Source organism: Platalea leucorodia (assembly GCF_965183815.1).
Source record: "Platalea leucorodia genome assembly, chromosome: 4".
Taxonomy (NCBI): Eukaryota; Metazoa; Chordata; class Aves; order Pelecaniformes; family Threskiornithidae; genus Platalea; species Platalea leucorodia.
In genome coordinates, this window is record NC_138826.1 from 51,333,204 (window position 1) to 51,357,041 (window position 23,838).

A 23,838-nucleotide genomic window follows, 5' to 3' on the forward strand; every position below is an offset into this window, starting at 1 on the left:
TGAGAAGGGATGCATTAAGTACTATCTCATTCTAGACATCTGTAATCTGAATGTCTACGCCTGAACTGCTCCTCCTAGACTCCATTTTATAGTCACTGGAGAGAAACAACGGGCAGGATTCATCTAGCCAGTTTTAGATGTCTACTTTAGGATGAGATGAATCCTGTCCTCAAAGTGCCTGTTTCTCCCCGATGACTATAAAGGGAACTTAGAGTGACTCGCTCAGGTGCAGGCATGTACATTTGGTTAGATGAATTCTCGCTTGGGGTCTAGTTCTTCCACAGCTAGACATTTGGAATTGAGAAAATAAGTCGACTCAGTTTACATATTTAGTAACAAAGAAAAGCTATGCAAGCTTACTCTAATTATGAATGTTGCACACATTGATATTATAATGATGATGTGATGTTCTAACTCAAAATTCTTCTCGGAACGTAGAGTGTTTTTATAAGAAAATCTTTTAAAACTGTTTTCTTTTTTAAAAATCAGATTCGGACTGAGAGCCACAGGTAAAATTTCTTGGCAACAGTTTTTAGAAAAATTCCGGGATCCTGGGAGCACCTTTGAAAACAGGCAGGCAATTCCTGTGAGAAAAAAACATAAGTAAGTAAGAAGTTCCTTTTTTATGTGAGTAACCTGTGGTATACATATTTAGTGAAGATGAAAAGTGTATCCACTTGATGGTCACCCTTGATTAAATTAGGTTAAAAAATCTTTTGGCAATGCTTTCTCTAAGTGCACTCTTATTTTTAATCCTATCAAACCCTGAGTCATAATGAGGTGATTTATTCTTCCTGCTCTGAGAAGAACATAGTGAGCAAAAGAGGGTGAGACATGAAAGCATTGCAAAGACTGTCTTTTTTCCTCTTGCAGAGTAAATCCAGCTAGAGGAGATGAAGCTTTCTCCAGTGATACTGTTCTTCAGAAGCTGTGCAGATACATGCAAGACGCTTATCCCTCTTTAAAGCAGGCATTCCTTATGCTTGATGAAGTAAGAGCAATTATTTTTAGGTGTTGCTTTGGCTAATTACTCTTACAGCTAAACATTTGTGTCTCGTATTTGCTCCAAAGTAATCTGGTGGTTGCCAGTCTTTGTTTTCTGTTACAGCAGCACGCAGAGTCTGTTTTTCATGTTTCTTTAACATAGATATGTGCAACCGGGGACTAAATAATCTGTAACAACCTCTCTGATAAACAAAAATTATTGACCTCCTACAATATCACTGAAGTCATATTGGCCAGTTCTTTAATCATCCCTGTGGCTGCCTTTGAACCCCTGCTAGTTTTTCTGTGTATTTCATGAAATGTTACGGCAGAAATGAGAATTGGTGCTTTCATACAAGTTGCACTGGTACCAGAAAAATAAATAATATAACTTTCCAGATACTGTTAAGTGATCCTGTTTCTACATCCAAGGATTGCCCGAGTCCCTTATGCCTAACATCAATCTGGCAATTTATTTATGCTTTGATTATATAGTATGACCTGCAAATCTTTAGGAGTAACTGCTTCTTATAATTAAGATTCCACTTCTATTCTGGCATATTTTCCCCATTTCTCAATGTAGGAAGCTTATTCTTTGCTTGTGCTTATTCTTCCCAGACATGCTGTGTCTGTGGTTTCTTTGCTTTGTCATTTTACCATTCTATTTGTCTTTCAGTTATCTATGGTCATCTGATGTTTTAAAGTTGTGGGGTTTTTTTCAGGTTATTTGTACACATGTGTATTTATATATGTATATAAATATATATAAAGAGAGAGATATCTGTGTTTACTCTGTTTATAAACACACACACGTACATATATGTACCTGTGTGCATTAGAAGGATGTATACCACAGGGCTAAAAATCAGCCCCTGCAAGACCTCATTAGAAAGAGACCTTCTTGAGAATGAGTTATCTATAATTACATTTGAAGGTTTCTGTTATCTGGTTCTGTTATCTATCACACTTGTTTGATATCTGCCATTTGCATCTGTAGTGTTCTCATTTCTTAGTCAAAATGGCACGCCACTGGGCATAAGTAAGGTATACCGCTTCCTCGGGCAGCAGACTGCCCCAGGACAACAGGCAGGGCCCCACTGCCCATTTTGCCTCTGTCAGAGTCCTGGGCAGCCCTGTTAGTTGCTACTTCCAAGAGAGGGATCCAGATGTGTTAATTTGCAGTTGTTGACATCCCTGTGTTGACTGGTACCATTGGTTATCTCAGTGTTGGGCATTATATCCTGATTATGCAGGGTTCACTTCCAAACCTGGCTCTGTGTTGCCTCTCCTCACTCTTCCTCCTGCTCAGGGCTGTCTCTGGGCCCAGGTGGATCACCTTTTCTTGTTGCCTATGACAGTCTATCATCAAGTGTGGTAGCTCCCAGAAAAGCTGATTTCCTTATCGATGAAATGAAATGCAATACCTACTGGCTTTGACACTTAATGCAGAAAGAATACTATGAAAAATGTTCAGTCTCATGTGATCAACACAAGAAAAGTCTTCTTGGATGTCATATTTTCTTTTCACACTAGGGTCTGCATAGTAACATTTTAGCAAATACTATTCTCCTGCTCAGCTGCTGTATGTGATAGTTCAACAGAGCAGTGATCTCACCAGTGAACTCATTATTAATGTCTACACGTGCGTGAATTTGTAACATTCCTAAATATTTATGTAACTGTGTGAGTGGGTTTTCTGCTATTATGAAAAACCCATGTAAACCAAGTAAAGACATTCTTTCATGTCTTAGAGTTAATAAAACTAAGTTTCTTGCCTTTTTTTTTTTTTTTTGTCAGGAGATAGAAATAGATTTGAACTTGAATGTCTTCTGCTCCAGGACTTAAATACATTCATGTTCTTATCTAAAAGTTTTTAATAGGTCCATGCAGCATGCTTCTGATTCTTCATCATGTCACTGCCCAGCACACAAGCAACTGCCTGCTCCCTTTTTCTTCCAGCTGATTTTGTCATAAGTGTGTAGGTCCAAATACACTGCCTAGCAATGAATATACATCCCCATGGTCCCTCTGCACACAGGAGAAATACAGACAAGGCAAATCTCTTTTGATGAAGGGATAAAATCAGTATGATAGGTAAAGTTAATGAGAATCAGAACAGTGCAGTAATTATTATAAGCTCATATAATACAATATAAACAGAGAGTGCTATCAGGTATTTGTAAAAGGTTTCTGTTTGCAGTTCATCATCTGACAGGTAGACGGCAACTTGTGTGTGACACTGACAATGTTGAGCCTACCGTTGCATAGTTCACTCCAGTTTCAAAAGTAACTTCATCTGACTTTTTCTAGACTTTGGATTACCTTTTCATGTTTAGTTCTAGAATATGACCTTTTGATAAAGAACTGTCTATCCTTACCAGCTCTGTGGCCCTCACGATGTACAGAACTATGCTAAAATGCCTTTCTGTCAGTTTTGATAGAATGTCATGATATGTATGTCCCATGCACCGGACTTTGTGATCAACCCTTGGACAAGCTGGATTTTTTTATTACTTTGATTTGCTACATATTGCACTTCTTAAATTGTAGACTCTGTATTTCTGAATTGAATGAACAAATAATAGACTGAAAAAATTAAAGCTCTCAGTCTGGTTGACACAAGCAAAGGAGCACTGGGGATATCTTCAGAAGTAGTATCGGCATTTTTTATTAGATGGTTTTATATAGATGATACATCACAGTTCCTTTCTAATATAATTACATAAAAACTGTTCTTTTTAGCTCTGGAGTATTTAATCTATATACATAAATATATGACCACAAAAAGAAAGAATTCACCCAGCAATTTATAGGAAAAGAAATCAGTTTCATACATTGCAGTAGATAATAATAATGCCTACAGCATTCAGGCCATGATTCAGTAAAGCACTTTACTACATGATTTTAATTCATTTACTGAACTGGAACATTACTGAATGAAATTGTTAACTAAGGCAGAAGTATTCGAGATGGTGGAAAGACAGGCTGAAGAAAGAACTATTTAATGCCCAACATCTAGAGGCTCCCACAGTGAAAGAAACACATGTAAGAATGGTTTATATTTATACATAACATCATGATTTTTTTTTGTTGGAATAGACCAATGCATCCCCAGTCACATCACTGATGCTGGACTGACTTAGATAATGATCTGGGCAATAAAATTAAATCCTTTCGAACAAATAAAATTAAAATTGCAAGGTGGCCAAATAAGCAAATGCATTCTGCTTAATAAATCCCGATGTAGTATATCTTAACTTTCCCATAACATCTAAAGTTTGAACAAAATGTAATTTATTTTTATTGTAACAGATATTTCATCTTCATGGGTAAGACCTAGTCATTCTGCACAATGGGTTCTTGTGATGTACAGGCTGTCTTTGTAGCTTCAGTACCAGATTCCCAAACTTATTTACTGGGGGAGGTAGGTATATTATCAGGTTTTGCTTCCATATGATTTAATGCAGTGACAACTGTCTCTAAAGAAAATTCAAATACCAGATAGTAGTTTCACAAGACCATTATCTTTTGATTGCAAAACTTTAAAGTATTTCCCAGACCAACTGATGAAGTAAATAATTGCTCATCCTCTATATTATTACTGCCACCCTGGATCTCTGTGGGGGACTAAAGGGAAACAGAATTTTCTTAGGGTGAATTTTATGAACAGAAAGATATTTGTCTAGTGCTTAGCCAGGAAAACTGAATCACTGAAGGAACTATTTACTCCTAATTTTTCTGTTATTGTTCCATATCCTTTATTCCACTCTTTCTTCTTCTTTCCCCCCATTATCTTTCCTCAGGTTTCTTTAGAGAAAATAAAGAAACAATTAAAAAAAAAGTAAAAGTTCAGGAACAAATTTAAAATTATAAAATGCAATAGACAGTCATAGAAAAGAGTTGGTATAAACCCATATTTAAAACTCTCCTACATAAATTATGGATATTACTTGCCATGGGAACTGAGAGAAAAACTATGCCTTAAGCGTAGCAAAATAAAAATACCCTGATTCTGTTGCATGAGCACATCCATAGCCTATTACCTTACAGTCCAGATGAGTATCCATTGGCATGACAATGTGACAGGACATCAGACCCTGGATAAAGATTCTCCCTGAGAGCTGATTCACCCTCATTAGCCAGGTCAAGAATGCCGAGAGACCCAGCCTAGCACTATAGCTCTTTTAAAGGATGCATACTAAGATGCAAAGGAAACATGAGAAAAGAAAGAGGAAGTCCAAGGACAGTAGGTCTCAAATGTTTTGGATTAACACACCACTGTCAACAGCCAGAATTTCTCAAGGCTCACCATGTACTTATAATTGCATCTGTAACTGAAATCTCTGTAATGACCCAAGTGTTTGCACAGCATTGACTCTGGCCTTATGGACCGTCATGGCCATGAACCACATCTGAAAACTGGAGCCATAGAAAAAGTTGTGCTCAAACATAAAATGTTTAGTTGAGTTTTTGCTTGTTGTTTTCAAGCTACTCATGAAGAAAATCCTGCCACAGATGAGTGAGCACTGATAAATGTAGGCTCGTGCTGTCTATGAATATGCTGAGAGCTATATTAGGATCTAATAACAGACATCACTTGATGGACTTCTGCATGGACTTAAGGCAATGGTTGGGGTACATGATAACAGCAGCTTAGAAACAACTTAACTGAACTGAGTCAAGTTCACTCAGATCCAGCAGCTATTCAGTCAGACACAACTTTGTGTGAACATTGATTCCAGACCAGGTAAGGAATCAAACGTAGCTGATAAGCTGACATGAACGCGAGCTGGTCTGTGCAAAGCAAGTTTACATATCCATTCGCTTGTGGCACAGTTTACCAGCAAACTAAATAATCTATCCCAAGGTAATGGAAGGGGCATTGTAGTTTCATTCCCATAGTTTTAGTCTTCCATCCAGTAAATACTGCAGTTGCGCGTTCACTGGGAACTGGAGTAAAAGTTCTAGTTTCAGTATACACAGACTATTGAAACAGCCACAGAGCTCTCAGTTATCGTAGGTCAGGATGATCTAGTGGTGTAGAATGGCATGTTGGAATCAGCATTGCTTTAGTAAACGTTCACTCTTTTTTATGCATGCTTGCTTTTTTTGTCTTAGAAACGAGATGGAAAGATCACAAGAAATGACCTTCGTCATGTTTTATGTAACTTGGCATTTCAAATGAAAGATAAAGACTTCCAGGAGTTAATTGACATAATTGATCCAGAACAGACTGGATACCTTGACTACCATAAATTTTTAGACTTGTTTGAAGTAAAAGAATCAGTAGTAAGTGTTTACTTTTAATTCTGTAGTCATAACCTCTTTTATAATGGCTGTGGCAAAATGCTGGATTGTGTTTTGGTAAAATGTTATGCTCTACATACAGTTTTTATCTAAGTTAGTATGTTCACATTCTTTCCAGCAATGGAATAATCATAATCAGCACTTCTAGACTTTTCTTTCTGAAGCATCAGTTGGAAAGCAATCTCACGGTTTCTGGAGGTTTTTGAAAACTCTAGCAGAATCACTAGCTCACGCATGTGTGTACAGCAGAGGAGGAACAGCAGTAGTACTTCTTAGCTTTCAGTTGTCAGATCTGTTTTGGTGATATTTTGCTGTTTCTTGTTTTATCTATTATTCTCTATAATATACATTGGTTCAAAATATATGCTATATACTACACAGACATTGCATATTTTCCTGGGTACAGCTTTGACACCTTCTGAATTTGCAGTCGTCTTATCATGTTTTCCTTTAGAACCATTCACTGAAGGTACAGAGAGGTTATATCCTGAGTATGTCCATTTCCTTTGACAGAAATAAGTCAATACTTTTTTGCTTACTGAATTATTCTAAGAAATAACCTAAGATGCAGTTTGCAAATCTACTTCCTAATATTAAGAAGCTGTTCATAATTTTTCATAATTTGCAATATCAAATCTCTTTTAGGTTTGCATTAGTATGTCAACTGGCTAATTCCTTATTTAGCTTTGTCTTAGGTAGTCTGGATAGTGGTTTTGAGAGATCTCAAAGGAGAGCAGTAGTGTCAAGAGAGATACTAGATGCACAAAAAGAAGGTCCCATTGAACAGCCCTGAATGGTGTGCATTGCTTTGAAACGCTTTGATGTTAGGAGCTGAAACAGGCTGCTTTCCACTCTGATGGCTCCAACAATAGTAACATTTGATGCAGCAGCTCAGTCCCTTCCAGCTGGTTTTGAGTAGAATAATGGTCTGGCTGAAATTCTGGGGCAAATTTTAGTAGTTGTATGCTAATTTGCGTGCTGGGGAAAATGCAAATGCTGACAGTGCCTACATGCACAACTGATGTGCACACTAAGTGGGATTTACAAATTAAGCTGGTTAGGCTCATATTAGAGATGTATGCATACCTACCCATTTTTGTCATTTGAAATAAGCATCCCAAATGAAGTAAATGAAAGAAGGCAGGTAAAGGAAATGCTAAACATCACAGACCATTGTCACCTTGGGATGAAATACCACCAGGGATGACACAGTAGCCACACATGACCCTGGTGGCTGTGATTTCACGCTTTGAGAGTGACTCTGCCCTGAGGACTAGGTCTGTTCCGGACTCTGTGGCTGGGTTTGTACCCAGATCTTGATGAAAAGCAGCTGCAAGGAAGCCTGAGTGTCTGGGAATCCTTCTGTATTGCGTCCTGAGTGGTGATGCCAGCTCCATCAATGTGGCTCATCCTGTAGAAAAGGCAGATTACAGGCTGTACAAATGAAAGAGGACAACTTTTTCAAGAAATCTCTTCATTTTTATCATTTCTCAGAAATGATTTGGTCAGAGGAATCTTAAAAGCAGCAATGGGCAGAACCAGGACCTGGAATCAATCTAGGCCCCCATCCAGCTAAGACAACCCAAGGGGCATCTCCACCTCCTTCCTTTCACCTGAAATTTTGCATAGTACAGTGCTTGGTCAGATCTGCAATTATGCTGAGATTTTCTGTCAAAATGTGATCTTGTGTTTGTTTCTTCTCAGAACCTTCTGGTTTTAATGTAATCAATTTATAAGTGAAAAACACTTTTATTCTAACTGCCAGTGCTACAGACAGATCATAAAGCCAGTTCAGTAAGCCAGATTTTGTCATTATTTTCCCCTGTGCAGGACCATTGTCTTCAAATTATGCCCTGTGTAAGTTGAGTGCCGCTTGCAATTCTTTCAGTCCTAGTGGATTTTGTTTTACAGGACTGAGGGGAGAAACAACAGTAAAAGCTCTGCATTGTTATCAGTCAGTAGACATGCTTCTTCAGTCACTTAAAGAAGCAGATCTGTGAAGTGAGGTACACGCTTTCTTGCCCTCACTTTTCAGTCAGTTTTCAGAACAAACATTTTCAAGGGTAGATTTTGGGCCTGATGTTGCATCATGCCTTGAAATTACGACACTAAAATTGTTTTCATTGAACATAACTTTGTTTTAAATTAGATGGTTCACGAATAGCTTAAAGGAACAAACCAAATAAAGAAGCCTGCTCTTCTTGTTCTAGCTTGTAATACTGTGATAACATGGTTCATATTCAGTAAGGGGTCATCTTCCAACATTAGATTTGTCATTGTAGTACATTTTTTCATGTGGTAACACTATCATGGTTTAACCTCAGGGATACTTTTTTTTTCTTTCCTGCATTACAAATTAATTTGATTGTTAGGTGGAGGAGATCCTTTCAGATAAAATCACAGAAAACTGGGAAGATTTTCATAAGGCTTTGCAGTCCTATGATCCTAAGTGTACTGGCACTATTAACAGAAGTCATCTAAGAAAAGTCCTACAGCTGTGTTGTCCCTCTTTGTCAGATCAACAATTTATGAAGTAAGTAAGTTGATGATGTGTGAGTTGTAACAGATTTAAAGTAATTTCTTTTCTTACCCTATCTTTCTTCCTGTCTTTTAATATGACAGCTACAACTGGAGGCATTAAGTATTTTGGTTTGCCTTAAACATACAGAAAAGAAAAGGTCAGTGGAAGAGATGCCCCATTCCTCATGCGATCAGCTTGTAAATCCCTTATTTATTTTCATAACAATTCCATGTTGGGAACTCTTGTGAGTTTGACATTATTTCAGCAATTTCAAAGGTGAGACAAGCCTTTTCTACAAAGGAACAACTGAAGTGCTGGAGATCCAAAACATTATCAAACATTATTTAGTATTTCAAAACACAATGTAATACAAAATTAAATAAATTAATGTTATGTCTTTCCTCAGTAGACTATAGTTGTAAAGAACAAGGAATTGAAATTTAATATTGTCAACATGAAATCTCATTTTCAATACGAGCAGGCTCCCCAGAGTGGGGAGTCAAAAGAGCTACAAGCATGGGGAGCATGGGGTCAAAATATCTATGTCCAAAGAAGAGGGAATTGTATTAGTCATTTTATTGCAATAACATTTCAGTCAGGTTATAATCGGGTCTAATCTACTCTCTCAGGAGCTCTACTTCTCTCTGCTTACAGCCAGTGACTTTCAGAAAGATGTGGAATTCTTTCCTACCTTTGAAAACATAATAGGAAAATCAAAGAAATCAGTTCCAGTCTGACCCTTACAACCCAGTGTCCTGCTGATCATTGTGTGTGAGGAGCAAACACAACAGCATCAATAGGAAATGGCTTTTGGAAAATAATCTTTGATCCTGAAATATGAATGAGCATGAGCATGATCAGTAAAACCAATTGTACTGTATGCATTTTCCTTTCTATAAATGTCTTAGAGAAAATTTTGGGTGCTATGCATTGGGTTCATAAAAGTCATGTTCCCAGCACAGTGTGTTATAACTATATGCTTTCATCATCTGTCAGTTTTATAGCTCTGTGTTTTGTAGTATATAATCAGTGGTCATTGATCATGAACAAGTAATTATCCTTCGAATTACCTGGGACTCAGCAGTTATACAATTTTCTAAATAATGTTTCTACCACTATTTGTGTCAATGAAAGATCTGTACTATAAGAAAAGTCAGGAATTACAGCCACTTTGAATTGGAAAGTGGTCTTTACTTGAAATTCTAAACATTCCCTATAAGAAAATAATATAGAGTAAAGCAGTGAAAGGCAAACTGTTAAGGTTTAATTCATTCATCATTGTGGTCAATGGCTGTTCTGCTTTTGTTTTAAAAGGATGCAAGATAAGCCTTCTGAGATCAGTCTAGCAAAACGCTCAACACTGAGGTGGTGTTCTAGCAAAGCACAGGAAGAAGTGGGTATAATACTTTCAGGATTTCTGTTACGGTGAACGTTGAGGACATTTGTGTATTTATTTGCATTATTGAACTGTGGCATTGTTGAAAAGTGCAGGTATCTGATCTGTGTTTAGCAAAGCGAGATGTGCAATGCCATAGATTGGATGAGTTTGGAATCTTTTTATAGGAATAGCATCTAAAATATACATCTAAATGATAAGGTTTGGATTCCATTGTCAAAGACATTCAGGGACATATAGTCTTGCATTGGCCATGTTTAGTCCAGGAAAACAGGGTCTCATTCACACCATATTATTAATTCTTCTATAGTAAACATTTCTAAAGGCACCTGTTCTTAGCAGTATCATTCATCAGGGTTGTGTTCTAGAGATTTGATGACCACACTGGAGAAGAAATGTAATTCTTATAATAAGATGAAGAGAGAATTTATACTCAACAATGCAATAGATGGCCTACTTGATTGGAGAAGTATCTGGTTTTAGGATAAATGAGTAACAGTATAGCTAATTAAGTTAGAATGGCTCATCCACAGGTGAGGAGATATTTTGAAAAATCTTCTTTGTTGTAATCTGTTTTTAGAGTTGTGATTCTATGATTTAGCCTGAGTCCTTAAAAATATGTTTTGACTTTTTTACCAATCTATATTTCTTTGTTTCATATGCGCATTAATTTTTATGTTAAATCTTATTTAAGACTATCCTAGGAAAATGTTGTGGATTATGCAGAGAAACAGTGGATGGCACTGTTCATTCGCTGCTCTAAAGTGGTAAGAAATGCCAGGTTTAAAAAGATTGTATTTTAAAATAATAAGCAAAAAAAAAGTAATTGACTCCTCTAAATGCATACACACTGGGCTTAAGACTATCACATCTGTGCTGGGAATGTCATAACCAGATTGGGGATTTAGCACGAGTGCTTTAAGGGATGCAGGGTTTTTGAGTAAAAGGTGATGAAGTGACTGAATTACATTCCGAATTCCAGTGGTTCAGCTACATCAGTCTTATTTATTTGAAATGATACTTCTGCTTTGGGGGGCTTCTACTATAATTGGACTTTTGCATTGATGTGACTCATCCTGAGGCACTTGAGGACAATACTGCTATCACTGCAGCAGAATAGCTGGCATGCTTGTCCCAGATGGCTTCCTGTGAGATGACATTCAGACTGGGGAAAAGAGGGAACAATTTTTAAGGGCATTTGGAAGCCTTTTATGGATTACACTCACAAAGCAGATGTTGCTCTGTAGTGTTCAGAGCCATTTTCTGTGTGAAGGCTACACTTCTTTTAGCTGAGCAGGGCTTTGCAAACACTAGAAAATGGAGACTCTTTCCCCTCCCTCTCACCCCCCTGACACTTTCTCCCCTGCAGGGTATATGGTGTGGATTAGATTTCTCAAAAGAAATGAAAGCTTTGATTTCTTTTTTTTTTTTTTTTTCCTCCCCAGAAGAAAGGCATTGAGGCACTTGATACGTTAATTTACAAGTGGTTTTTACCACAGGTATTTTTTTAGTGTCATTCTAAATAGAACGGGCACTTCGGATAAGTGGAGTGCAGAGAATGCCATGTGTCCCCAGCACAAGGACAGGAGCCTTCTGCTTTCATCCAGGAATGCCCCAAAGCTTTATGAACATGAATGAAATCCTGGAAGGCTGAACAGCACAGTGAAGCAGCGACACAGTGATGACAAGGGCTCTGATTCATGAGTTCTGTTAATTTATATGGCAGTGATTTAAGAGGGTAATTTAACAGGCCCAGGGAACTACGAACTCAACCTCTTCACTGGAAGTTACCCTCAGAATAACAGAAGGGGCTGAACAAACAGTGTGTCTGCTCCTGGGCTGCTAACGTTCATATCTAGGAGTATTAACTTAGGCCGCTAGTGATTTCATTTTATATTCAAATGCCAGGCAGCAAGTTAAGGTAAACAATGGCTTTCAGTCATAATTTCTGGCAGATTTAGTTGTGCAGTAGCTGTGATCTTAGCTCCCTCTTCCACCAACGCAGCTGAATTTGACAGGTCAGTGTCGGGTGAGCCAAGTTTCTTCTAAATGTCCACCATATCATTCAAGTGTTAATTACACAGGGTATTCACAAAGGGTAACTGTAGGTAGGGGAGGCTTGTGTCCTTAGGCTCCTTCTAGAGTCAATGGAGCTTTTCCAGGTCGTGACACAGCATTTAAGTTAGGTTCTTGCTTTCTCTGTAGGCTACAGAAGGAGCCTGGGAAGGCTAGTTTCCAGTGCCTAAGGACAGCATTCTGAATAATGCCCTTAACTGTATATGGAAAGGAAATGTGTTACTTTGATCGTCTTTCCTTTAAAACATTTGTATTATGCATTGTTCTCAATCTCCGAAATTATTTTAAATTCTTATTTTATCCAGCTTATGCTATAAATACAAGGATAACTCTTCTGATGGAATCTTTTACAAGATGCTTTTGGATAACTTAAAAGTTGCTGTTCTTTCTGGTGACTTAAATGGTATCAGCTCGCATATATCAAAGGAAAAACAACAAAGAGAAGAAAAAAGGCAAACAGAGCTTTCAAAAAGGTACTGTTATTACAGACAATTTTCTATTTAATGTAAAGAAAAAATATGTATAGAAAGGAGACTTTCAGATAGACTGAGGATACATGCTGTTTTTCTAATGGTAAGTACTGTCCTGGGCTGATCTCTCATTTCACAGAGATACATTCAAAATTGTACAACATTCAAAGCATTGCATCAGGAGAACAAACACACATGGATCATTCATCAAAGACTCCAGGATTCAAGTAAAAATGGTTGAGCTCACTTTACGGGGTCCACAAGGATGATATCTCACTGCATCCTTCAAAAATTGGGGTTTTGCCCTCTAGATAACGTCTGAGGAGTAAGCTTGTGATCCTGTGTAGAATGAGTGTGGCTCATTATTCAGGAACTGGATTTGAACATTCTCAGGGGACCAGGCACATCTGATGGCTGTGACTACTGCAGGCCATAGCTGTAGCCTCCAGCTGAACCAGCATCATTGATATTGGCATCCAGGTTACAAAGATGTATGGCCTATTGATTCTCCTCAATTCTTACTTTTGAATATATGTAAATGCCTGCATAATCTGCAGGGGAAACAACAAATTTTCCCTTGTAATGGGATGAGCCTCTCTTAATTTTTTTTTTTTTTTCCTTACATTTGCTTGATAATCTACAGGTATGGTCAGACCCAGGACACATGTATTTCCTTTCACTTGAACCCAGATAATGCTTTACTCTAATATCTCCATGGAGGTGTGCTCAGTGCCTGCCTTCCCTCATTGCTAAGCTGGTATTCCATAAAACAGAGTGCCCTATGCAAAGCTCACATTTCTGACAACAGCTCTCAAGACAGGAGTATCTCTGTCTTGCCCCAGATTCTCCTCAGACTTCTTTGTTTCCTCTTCAACAGTCTGACCTTTTTGTGTTTCTTAAGTCCCCATCTGAATCCCCTTCAGGGCAGCTCTAGGAATTGCCTTGTCTGTGCATACACATGTCAGAACTGGCAGCTTATTCCTACAGCTCACAAAGGCCATTTCTCTTGTCTCTATTCTGTTGTCTTGAGCTTTGCCACAGGATCTCCACACATTTTTCAAAGGAGGCCAAATGTTGCAGGGACACCAAACATAAGTGTAAACAACGGCCTCTGAGCTCTGCCCCTGAATACCAATTTCAGTGCCACTCAATGAAGTCTGCAGCAAAGCTCTCACAAAATTGTTTGTAAGCCCACCAGGACCTCCCTGTTTCTGTCATGAACATAGAGGAATTGGCAGTGGATATTTGGCATTTGAATCGGCAATAAGAGGATTCAAATGCCTGCAGAAGGACCCTGCCGAAGGACAGCTTGCACTCGCCAGAATTCACTTATGACTCTTTGCCAAGCTCTGCTGTAGAACGGCAAAGCAGAGGAGGAGCACACTATCCATCTTCTGAAGACCTCTCAGGCACTGGGACATCCTTCTGTCTCTCCTAGTGAGGTCTTGGGATGACAGAAGCCTTCTGGGATATTTTTAAAAAGACCACAATCTCCTTTACCTTCTTGCCAAGGTGATGTTGGCCATGAGGCCTTTGAACTGCTTTATACAATGTTGTCAGTCGCTAGCTATTGGGAGGATGTCAACTGTTTGGAAGTGTTACCTGGCTACGTGCCAGCAGTACATGTGAGACAAGTTCTCAGGCACATGTCCTGAGTCATTTTACTATGTCAGCCCCACACAGGAGTGAGCCAATCCCTTGTGCAGAAAGCTGGGACCATGCTGCAGACATACCAAGTCTGACCTTTTATTTATGACATTGACAAGAACTGTTGGTTTAGGCATTCTGACAAGTTTAAAACAGAACCTTTGGATGTTCAATTCCTGAATTGATCAGTGTCTTGGAACTATGTCAGATGAGTCGCTCCTTCTGTAAGTTTAAGCAGTGGTTTACAACTTCCCTTCAGTTCCTCTTGTCCCAGTGATGTTCTGTGGTGGCCAAGTCAATTCTGCTACCAACACCTTCTAAGCCTTCTAGCATGGAGTTCAAGGCTTCTGTCCCTCCTCCTGAAATTGCTAAAATGAAATTTCAGTATCCTTATGAATCTTAATGTTACCTCTTTCCTTGTTATATAATGGGTGCTGTGTGGCTCTCATTTGCCAAATTATGTCTGCTCCTTTCTTTAGCGAGAATTCGTGACCGGTAATGGAAAAGAAGTATTACATGAAGTCTCTAGGAAAGCAAGCCTGGCCTCTTTCTTACCGAAGTGGTGATTTTGGACCAACAGTCTGCAATGGGTGGAATCTTGATATTTCCACATCTTTCCACCTGTATTCTTTAACAAGCTGGGGTGGTTAAGGTGTCCCTACCTGTGAAAGATCCTGTTCCACAATGGCCTTCATCTTAATCCTCAGGACTTCTAGCAGACTGCCTCTGTCTCTGAACTTCTTTACTAATTTGCTTTTGTGAGACACAAGGAAATATCTAAGACCTTATGGCTGGCTCCTTCTATGCAATATTTTTTGGGAGCAGAGTGTTCCTGCAGATGCATTCCAAGATTGTTCCCAAAGCAGAATATGAGCTGTACTTCAATCAAGAAATCAACCAGTTTGTTTTCTGCAGGCTGTTTGTCCCTCCTGTTCTTGAGGTCAAAAAACCTTTCAGAAATTCCCCAAACTTATTTTTACTGAGGTCCAATGCCATTTCTACTGAAAGACTGTCAAAGCAGAGAGCTGGCAAGATAAAAAAAAATGCTGATGACTCACCAACATGGAATACAGTTCTGTCAATAGGACACAGTACACTAAACTCAAGATAAATCTGTGGCCTCACTAATAAATATCTCTGCCCCTAACTTCTGCTGAGCCACCATCTGGAGCTTTATCCATACCTTCAGCAAGCATTTTGGCACCCAGAACTGATGTGTTAGAGCAGACAGGTAGGTTAGGTTTGTCAGGCCTGAATGAAGAACTTTGAGACCCAGCCCCAGTGAGATGAGAATGCGCAGGGAGTAGGGTTTGGTGTCTCACACAGTTGGTAAATGTACTTGTGGCTTATTACTTGAAGGTAGAAAAAGAACATACTTCTCAGTGAGTACTGCAATCTGGCAGCTGGGCAAGAGACAGTACATGGCTAGCCCAGAGAGGCACAGATGCTGATTGCTTGGCTAGCTGCTAACAAATGGAAAGCCTTCACAACTAGGAGAATGAAGAATCTCTCTCCTTTTCATGACTGTCAATTTCACAAAACTTGTAACTGCTGTATCTGAAGACCCCTACCCCTCTCAAGTTTGACTGAAATTGGTAGATGGACTCCAAATTTAGGGGAAAGGCTGACAGATGTGCATGAAATGGCTGATTGCATTATTCTTATTTCGCTAGGAAACCAAGCTAAAAGTGGTGCTGGTTGGAGGGGAGTATAATTTAAAATATAAGCTTGCCTGAAATCAGGGTAGATCTCAAGGATCCCTAGTGGCTCTTGTGTCTCTTAACAGGCTTTGAACTCTTTGTGACTCTGTAATTACTGCCTGAAAGCAGGAATAGATTTCCTGGAAATATGTCAGTAACTCTCCAGTTCTTCTCCTTCCCTCTTTTTAAAAGTAGGTAGTGTGTTTGCTTTTCTGCATAAATTTGGGAGACAATTTTAGCCATTTCTTTAAGAACCAATATGAATTCATAGCAATATTCTGTTATTTGTTCTTTCCTTATTTGTTATTAATATTCATTGTTCAAGCAACCTGCTTATATTTGACTATTTATTGAGGACCAATACAAAAAGAGACTTTAAGTGCTTCATCCCCTTAATGCAATCTGTTAGTAGTTTTCCTTCTCTGTTGAATAGAAAGCCAAATTTTTTCTTGATCCCTCTTATATTACTGAAGCATTTATAGAATGAGTTCTCATTACTCTTGATATTTTTGATATTGAATCTCACTTTGTGTTGTGGCCTTTCAGATTTTGGCTGTACACAGTCATGCTTCTCTCTTATACTGTGATGGCATGTTTCACTGATGCACTGCCAGCTCTCCTTAAGTTATTTTTCCTTTAGTCCCATTTCCCATGAGACTTTAGTTCCTTGAGAAGGTAGAAATCTACTTTTTTTCACTATTCGCCTGCCTTCCTTTTACAAGTGCCGTAAACTCTGTCATTCCATCATCATTCCTGCCTAAGCTGCATTTCACCTTTTTAAGCAGTTCCTCTGTGTTAATTCAGATAAAATTCAGAAAGACTTTCCCTTCACTAGATTTTGCAGCATCAACAGGATGTCACTGACACATTCTGATAATCTGCTGGACAACCTGTGTTCTGCTGTAATAATAACCGAACCAATTACAACCAGCTCTTTTACCCTGAATGATTTTGCCTCTTTTTTTTTTTTTTCTTTTTTTTTTTTTCCCCCTCAGGAAAAAATCTCTAAATCTCCAAAAGTTTCAAATCCAAATCCTGTTTTCCCTGTTGGTGAAGTATAGTAGGCACCCTACCATCGTAGCACTCATGTTCTCATAGTTTTTTATCACTAGAACTCTAAATAAGGTTTAATTTACTGAACTGTAAGATTCCAGGATCTTCCAAGAACCATAAGGACTTCCAGGTCCCCTTCTTTATACCACGTTTCTTATATTCATGTACTGACAACCACCATGCTTGATCCATTCTGTCTGGTTTTGTGTCTTCTATGACCCCGTAACGTATAACCCCGTTCCAAGTAGTTTTAGGTCCTTAGCTTAGTGGCTGTGGTAAATACCTTCCTGTGAGCTTTTATGTCAGTTCCTTTCTTCAATCTAGTCTAAGGCTTTCCTACTAGGTTATAAAGCTAGTAGATAAAGAAAGCTTTTTGTGAATAAGCCCCTGGCAGGGAAGACGGTCTTTTAGATGACATTCTGCAAGTAATCATTCATTTATTTCCAGGACACATCCAGGCTTTGCCTCAGTCTTGAACTTCAATAACGAGGAAGGGTATAAAGAACATTTGAGTTTACCTTCATCATCTGTCCTGTAATTACTTTTTCATTTTCTCCGGGTCATTCATGGCAAGGCCTATGTTGATAGGCAGGAGAATATAATAATCAGTGGGATGGGGCAGGTAAAGTTGTTAATGTTTTGGCAACCTCTTGCATTCCGGCAAGATAGTAGATATCTCAGAAGACCAGGTGCCTTCAGCTCAGATCCTCAGGAGGGAGTCAGCAGTCACTGTCATCTTTTGATCCCATTTGGGAGGCTTAGAGTTAATCTTCTGTGTGCTGCTCAGATCAAAGTAAAACTCTTTTCATTAGCATATTTTTAGAATAAGAGTTAAAATGTTAAGATTATCTTCAAGTTTAGGGAATACTATAAAAGCACACTTAATAAATCTATAAAATAAGACTGCTGAATATTTCTGCATTTTGCTTATATGGAAATACATGCTCTAAAATTTAACAAAAATAATTGTTCTAACTTTCCTTTTCATGGGTTATAGTAAATCCATAATGGATGTAAAAGAGGTACAAGTGGGACACATTACATACCCTTTAATTTAATTTCTTTTCTGACTTTAAAAGTTATTAAATATTTGATTGTTATTTATTTTAATGGCTTATTGATGAAAGTTGTGGTATTTCAGCAAGAAGAGTATATAGTCTATATCTATGGACTTTCTTATAGGGCCTGAGAAAGAAAGGTATTCTGGCCATTCCTCCAAAGGGAAAAAGCATGGAAGTGATTTACTTGGGATCCAGGAAGAGAGAAAATGTCGTAAGAGATATTTTTTTCCTTTTAAAATCAATAGAAAGACTTTCATTAACTTCTTTCACGTTAGCTTAGCCATCTCACGTTAACTGAGGAGGTACTAAAGGATAAAGGTGGCTCCTTAGCTGATGTAGAAACTTGGGCTCATTAGAAACTAAGCCTGTGATTTGGACATCTAGGATCTCCATTTGCAAAAGAAATACTTCAGAGCAGTATCAGTCAATTTTTGTTTTGGGTTTGTTTTGTTGTTTTTTTTTTTCTTTTCTGTAAAGCAAGCTATACATAAGAAATGGTTGCACAATATAGGCCTCGGAATCAATGTGTGCTCTAACTTGATCAACCTATCATTTTGTTTTACATCAAAGAAGCTTCTTCCATGTCTATGTCTTGTCTGTCATTAAAGCAGTCTTGTTCATTATTGCTGAATCAAATGTTTGAAACTACAAAAAATAAGAAACTTGTCTTCATGCACAATCTTTCAATTTTAGAATCAACCAGATTGAAGATCAAGCTAACAAATACACCCAGAATAGAACTGTTGATGAAGTAATTAAAAGGCTGAAGGACAGAGTGATACAACAGGCAGCAACTATTAAAGACAGCTTTTTTGCCTATAACAAGCAATCACGGGGGAAAATTAATAAGGCTGGCTTGCAGAAGGTAGGAAAAATGTTAGCTATTTTTCTCTCTCCTCTACTTTTCCCAGAAAGATACTTATTGTCTTAGCAATGTGCCTGCTCACACAGCTAGAGTTAAATCCTCCAGGACTGTTTCAGTTACTGACGAGCTAAACGGGTCTCATGCAGGTTATTGTACGAGAAAGAATCTCAACTTGTCTTTAAAGACATAAAATTGTCATCCTGTAGCAGCACTACACCTTGAAAGCTTCAACTGCTCCCAGTTGTCAAAAAGAACATGAATTGGGACTGGCAAGGCACAGCTGGGACTTGGAGGTTTAATGTCAACCAACAAAGCACCTCTTATGTGAAGTGAGTGGGCATACCTTAAAGAATCACCTAAGCTCAGAGTCTTTAAGCTCTCTTTGCAACTCCACAGTGGTAGCTGGTAGGTGAAGAATAAGATTCTTAGCTGATTTGGGTACAGCATCTCAGTGCTGAGAGGATCCACAATAATGCGAAGGTATTGAGATTGTATAGTTCTTACTTGCCAAGACTTCCAATTGAATTTTGTAGGTGTCTTTTTTTGAGAGAGGGTTTTCTGTGGTGTTCCCAGGGCCCATCACAGCCTTGATGGTTTATCTGACTGCATGTTGTGCTTTGGGCAGACTTGTGAGGTCATGGATTCGGGATTGTAGCTGTGATGCTGATGGCACCCAGCTGTACATTTCTTTCTTTTCACATTTCAAAGCAAAATGCTTTGCTGAAAGTTGAGACTGGGCAGGAAAAGAGACATGATGGCAGTAATATTTCCCTAGTCTTAAGCAAGAGCTGCTGCTGAATAGTGTTATGACAGTAATGCATGCTCTGCCCTTTGGCTGGGCGCTGAAGTAAGGTAAGAGTCAGCAAGGGTTAAGCCAGAACAGTACCTTTGAAAATTGCCTGCATATTCCCTTGAGAAAGTAAGTTTGTCCCAATCTATTTTTACTCTGGTTCAGTAATAAACACCATCTTCCAAACCATGTAGCATGGACTGTACATGTTTTCACCAGCTACTTTTGCAGGGCCAAACGTACTGACTGTAAGGGGGTGACAAGCTGTTGCCTTCCTTTCTCCCCTTCTCAACATAGACCCATGAGGTATGTGCTCCACATCATACGGCAGGATGAAGGCTGTTACTATAGAGCCTTCCCCTGCAAACACTGTAGCTGCATTCAGCCACGCATCTTCTTACCCTCAGGTGGATAGCTTTCTGCAACTGCGTGCAGAAATCCCTTTGAAATGAAGGGAAGGGAAAGAGGGAGGACAAAACACACAAAACATTTTCCATTTTTCTTAATGTTTTCTTGTTAATAATACACTTATTAAGAATGTGTTAAGCTGCAACCCTTCCTCTCATACAGATCTGACATCTGTGGCACATACCTTTGGGACATTGGCTTTGGTTGCTGTGATTTATGCTACAATGTGATACCTAAGAGGCTTATATGTTGCCTGCAGCTAATGCGGTAAAGTGCATTTTGTCACTGTTAGGCAGAACAAACTCATTCTACCTGCTGCTTTTTCTTCTGCATTGGTTGTCTGCATACAACTCACATTTAAGATATTTGTATAGCACCAGAAGCTATTGAACGGTTAGTCTTTGTGATTTCATTGTTCTTTTACTACACTATGGATGATGCATTTCTCAAGTTTTGGAAAGGCACAAAGGATAAAAAATCATCATGTACCTGAAGCCAGGTATGTGCATCACTGCACTGTGATGTCCTTGGACCCTGCAAGCTCAGCAGAGTCCAGCTGGGTGGAATACTGCCTGGGAATTCTGCCTTGCTGCTGCTGATTACGGTCATTCAAAAGGGGCATGCTTCCCTGCAGTAGCCCTGTTCTGCCCTGCCTTGTGCTGAGTGAAATGAGCCTACCCTGGAATGCACGAGGATGAGAGCTCTGTGCGAATAAGGGTCATTAAAAGGGATTCCTCATCAGAACTGAAGTGACAGACTACCTGATGTCCCTGGGAACTGAGCATGTGTATTTTCAGGTGAAATGCAGACTGAAACTGATTCTCCATCACTTGTGGTCTTTATAGAGATCTCTACACCTTTTGCAAAAGAAAGGGTTTTCCACCTCATTGTCTAGGTAGAGTTCCAACTGGGAGTTTTCACATTCTTTGTGCTTTAATTTCCCTGACACTTCTACCAAGATGTTCATCAATCCATACCCTGGGAGAACAGTTGCTTTTCATCCCACAGCTTGTGGAGTTTCAGTGGTAGATAAAGAACATCTAGAAATGGGTGTCTAGCACCATTGTAGGCATTGTGGAGAATCTCCCCTGGCCTCCAACTGCTGCTTCAGAAGGATGTAGGACTCTCTGTATCATATCTGCCAGCGGCATATAGATGTTTTGGATACAGTAGGTTGTCACAAATGGTGTAGGCAATGATGTGACATGTCCCAAGTGCATTTTAGGTGAGTAGGTTGTGAAGCATTTTGGGGTACCACTGAAGTTGAAGTGATCTACAGTGGTATGCTGTTTTTTGACTGGATCCTGACTCTGTAGCTGGGCAGGTGTGCCAACACCATTGCCCACTTTATTGGCACGTTTGAAACTGCTCCTCTGATCTACAGCTTCATTTAGAGCAGCCAAGCAGCTAGTGTACAGCTGGGCAGAGTTTCTTGTCCTCAGAGGTGGGGTAGGTTGCTCAAACAGTAATAGCATAGCGTAGTAGCGGCAAACGTAAAACCATACTTGTTTTCTGATTCATTATTCCAGGCCAAGCCATAGAAGTGGGCAAAAGCTGCCTGCCCAACTCGGAAGTGGATAAGCTCTGTTTATTCATATAACATTATGTTACAGCTGCATTAAGGGAGTGGGCAGAATGCACCCTTGCATTCCTCTGAAGGGTAATTGATCTTGGTAAGCCTGAAGAACCCAAAAACGCAGACATAAAATCACCAGGGTTATTCCAATACTGTCAGTTCTCTGTGGTTTTCTTTACAGCTTACAGCATGAGGACACCTTTTAGTTGCTTGCCTGTGGAGTACCAAAGGTGTGAGGTGGGTTAGTGAAGGGGGATGCTGAACTCCACCTCCTTTACCAAAGAGTAATCTAGTGCCTCTGGCTTCACTGGCCTGGCTCACCTAGGAACTGGGCAAGAAGGCACAGACCCTGCCTTTGCACCTTTGGACTTGTCTAATTTTTAATATAGTTCAAAATCAGGAAGATGGTAACTGAAGCTCTGTCAGGGGTCCTGGGGTAACATCCACAATTTGTCTGTGTGCCTTCACTTCTGTGAAGGATTACAATATCTCCTTGCTGTAAGGCTGTCATGAATCCTCTTCCTTTAAATAAGACTTAGAAACTATGCCTTTTCTGAGCCATTCAGTACAGGACAATGACCTAGTCGTACAATTTAATATGACTTAATCTTGTATGCAGTTTTGGCAGAGTTTTATCACTTTTTTTTCCTCTAGATGAAAGCGCTAATAGTTGAGACTGTAGTCACCAACATTACTATTGTGACTGATTCTCTCCAGCTTTGATTGGATTTGTGCGGCCAGATTTCCTTATCGCTGCTATTAAGCATTTGATCTGATGGTAAATACTTGTTCAACTGAACATAAAATGTGCTTGCTTATCCAGAAGCTTTACATTCATAGAAAGGAATGATAATTTGCTAATTATTCTCACTTTTTTAACACTCCTTATGCTGTTCAGCTATTTAATGATTTTTTTCTTTTAATCTGTACAATTAACTAAAATATAATGGCAAGAGTAATCACTGTAGAAACACTTGGAAAGTCAAGACAGAGCTGTGCAGGACAGTTTTAAAGAAATACACCCAAATCAGGAGTTACAAAGCAGCTGAAGGAAATGAAAGGTTTTGGAGAAATCCCTCAGGAGCAGCAGGGGCTGCAACTACAACTTTTCAGGGAAACAGGCAGTGGGAAAAGTAGAAGAAAACCAGAGACCCCTCCACAGTCGACTGCCAGATAACATTAAGAGGGGCGCAATGGGAGACTGCTGCCACTCCAGACTGCCGCACCTCTTAGATGCAGAGAGGTAGAGGGTCTACAAAAAAAAAAAGAAGGGGACATAGGAGGAATGTAGGAAGATCAGAAAGTTCCTTGCCAAAATAGATTACCTAAAATGGATCCCCAAATCTGCTTTGAAGAGCAGCAATGCAGAAGGAATCCTGCCTTCCACCTCGCTGCAGCTGTATGTGGTTCAGGGGCCTGAATCCATTCTGCAGTATTTCTTGTCCAGGAGGTAGTTATGGCAGGCTCGTGGGGAAAAGCAGCAGCAGCAAATTCTACAAATGACAGTTTTCCTCCTGTCTGCTAAATGAGCTAACGTCATTTCTTCTGGCACTTTTTATTTTCCAGGTGAAGTTTAATCTTAGCCTGTCACTCGGTGCTTTTGCTTAAAATGCCAGTCTCAAAAATATAGTCAAATTTTGCTCTCTGCCTCTTTCTGTATAGAACTGAAGATGTACAGAATAGATCTATATTTAAATGGCTTACTGTAAATGTAAGGAAGAGAGATCAATTTTCAGAGTAATTTCAAGTTGAGCCATAGGATAAAACACCCAGATATTTAGTATTCAAAACAGCTTATTAAGCAAGAAAATAGGCCATTATATAACTAACTTTATTTCTCTTCTAGCAGGTGTTGGAAGATCATGGCATGCCAATGGATGACAGTCAATTTAATCTACTAACAGAAAAGCTAGGGTTACCAGATGGAGGGTTGAGTTATTTGGATTTTGTGGCAATACTGTAAGGTAAAGGAATTTTAACAGCA

The 23,838-nt window shown here is 39.1% G+C and overlaps 1 protein-coding gene across 1 annotated transcript in view; it reads left to right on the forward strand.

The window, feature by feature from the left end:
- The window catches only part of EFCAB6 (EF-hand calcium binding domain 6), a gene marked incomplete at both ends in the record, with an annotated part of 107,012 nt that overhangs the window by 34,113 nt on the left and 49,061 nt on the right, over window positions 1-23,838 (forward strand). Inside the window, 7 exons of the mRNA XM_082310186.1 lie at window positions 490-603; window positions 874-991; window positions 6,103-6,273; window positions 8,664-8,824; window positions 12,590-12,757; window positions 18,909-19,080; window positions 23,704-23,813. Coding sequence (XP_082166312.1) covers window positions 490-603; window positions 874-991; window positions 6,103-6,273; window positions 8,664-8,824; window positions 12,590-12,757; window positions 18,909-19,080; window positions 23,704-23,813 — 1,014 coding nt within the window. The remainder of the gene's footprint in view (window positions 1-489; window positions 604-873; window positions 992-6,102; window positions 6,274-8,663; window positions 8,825-12,589; window positions 12,758-18,908; window positions 19,081-23,703; window positions 23,814-23,838) is intronic.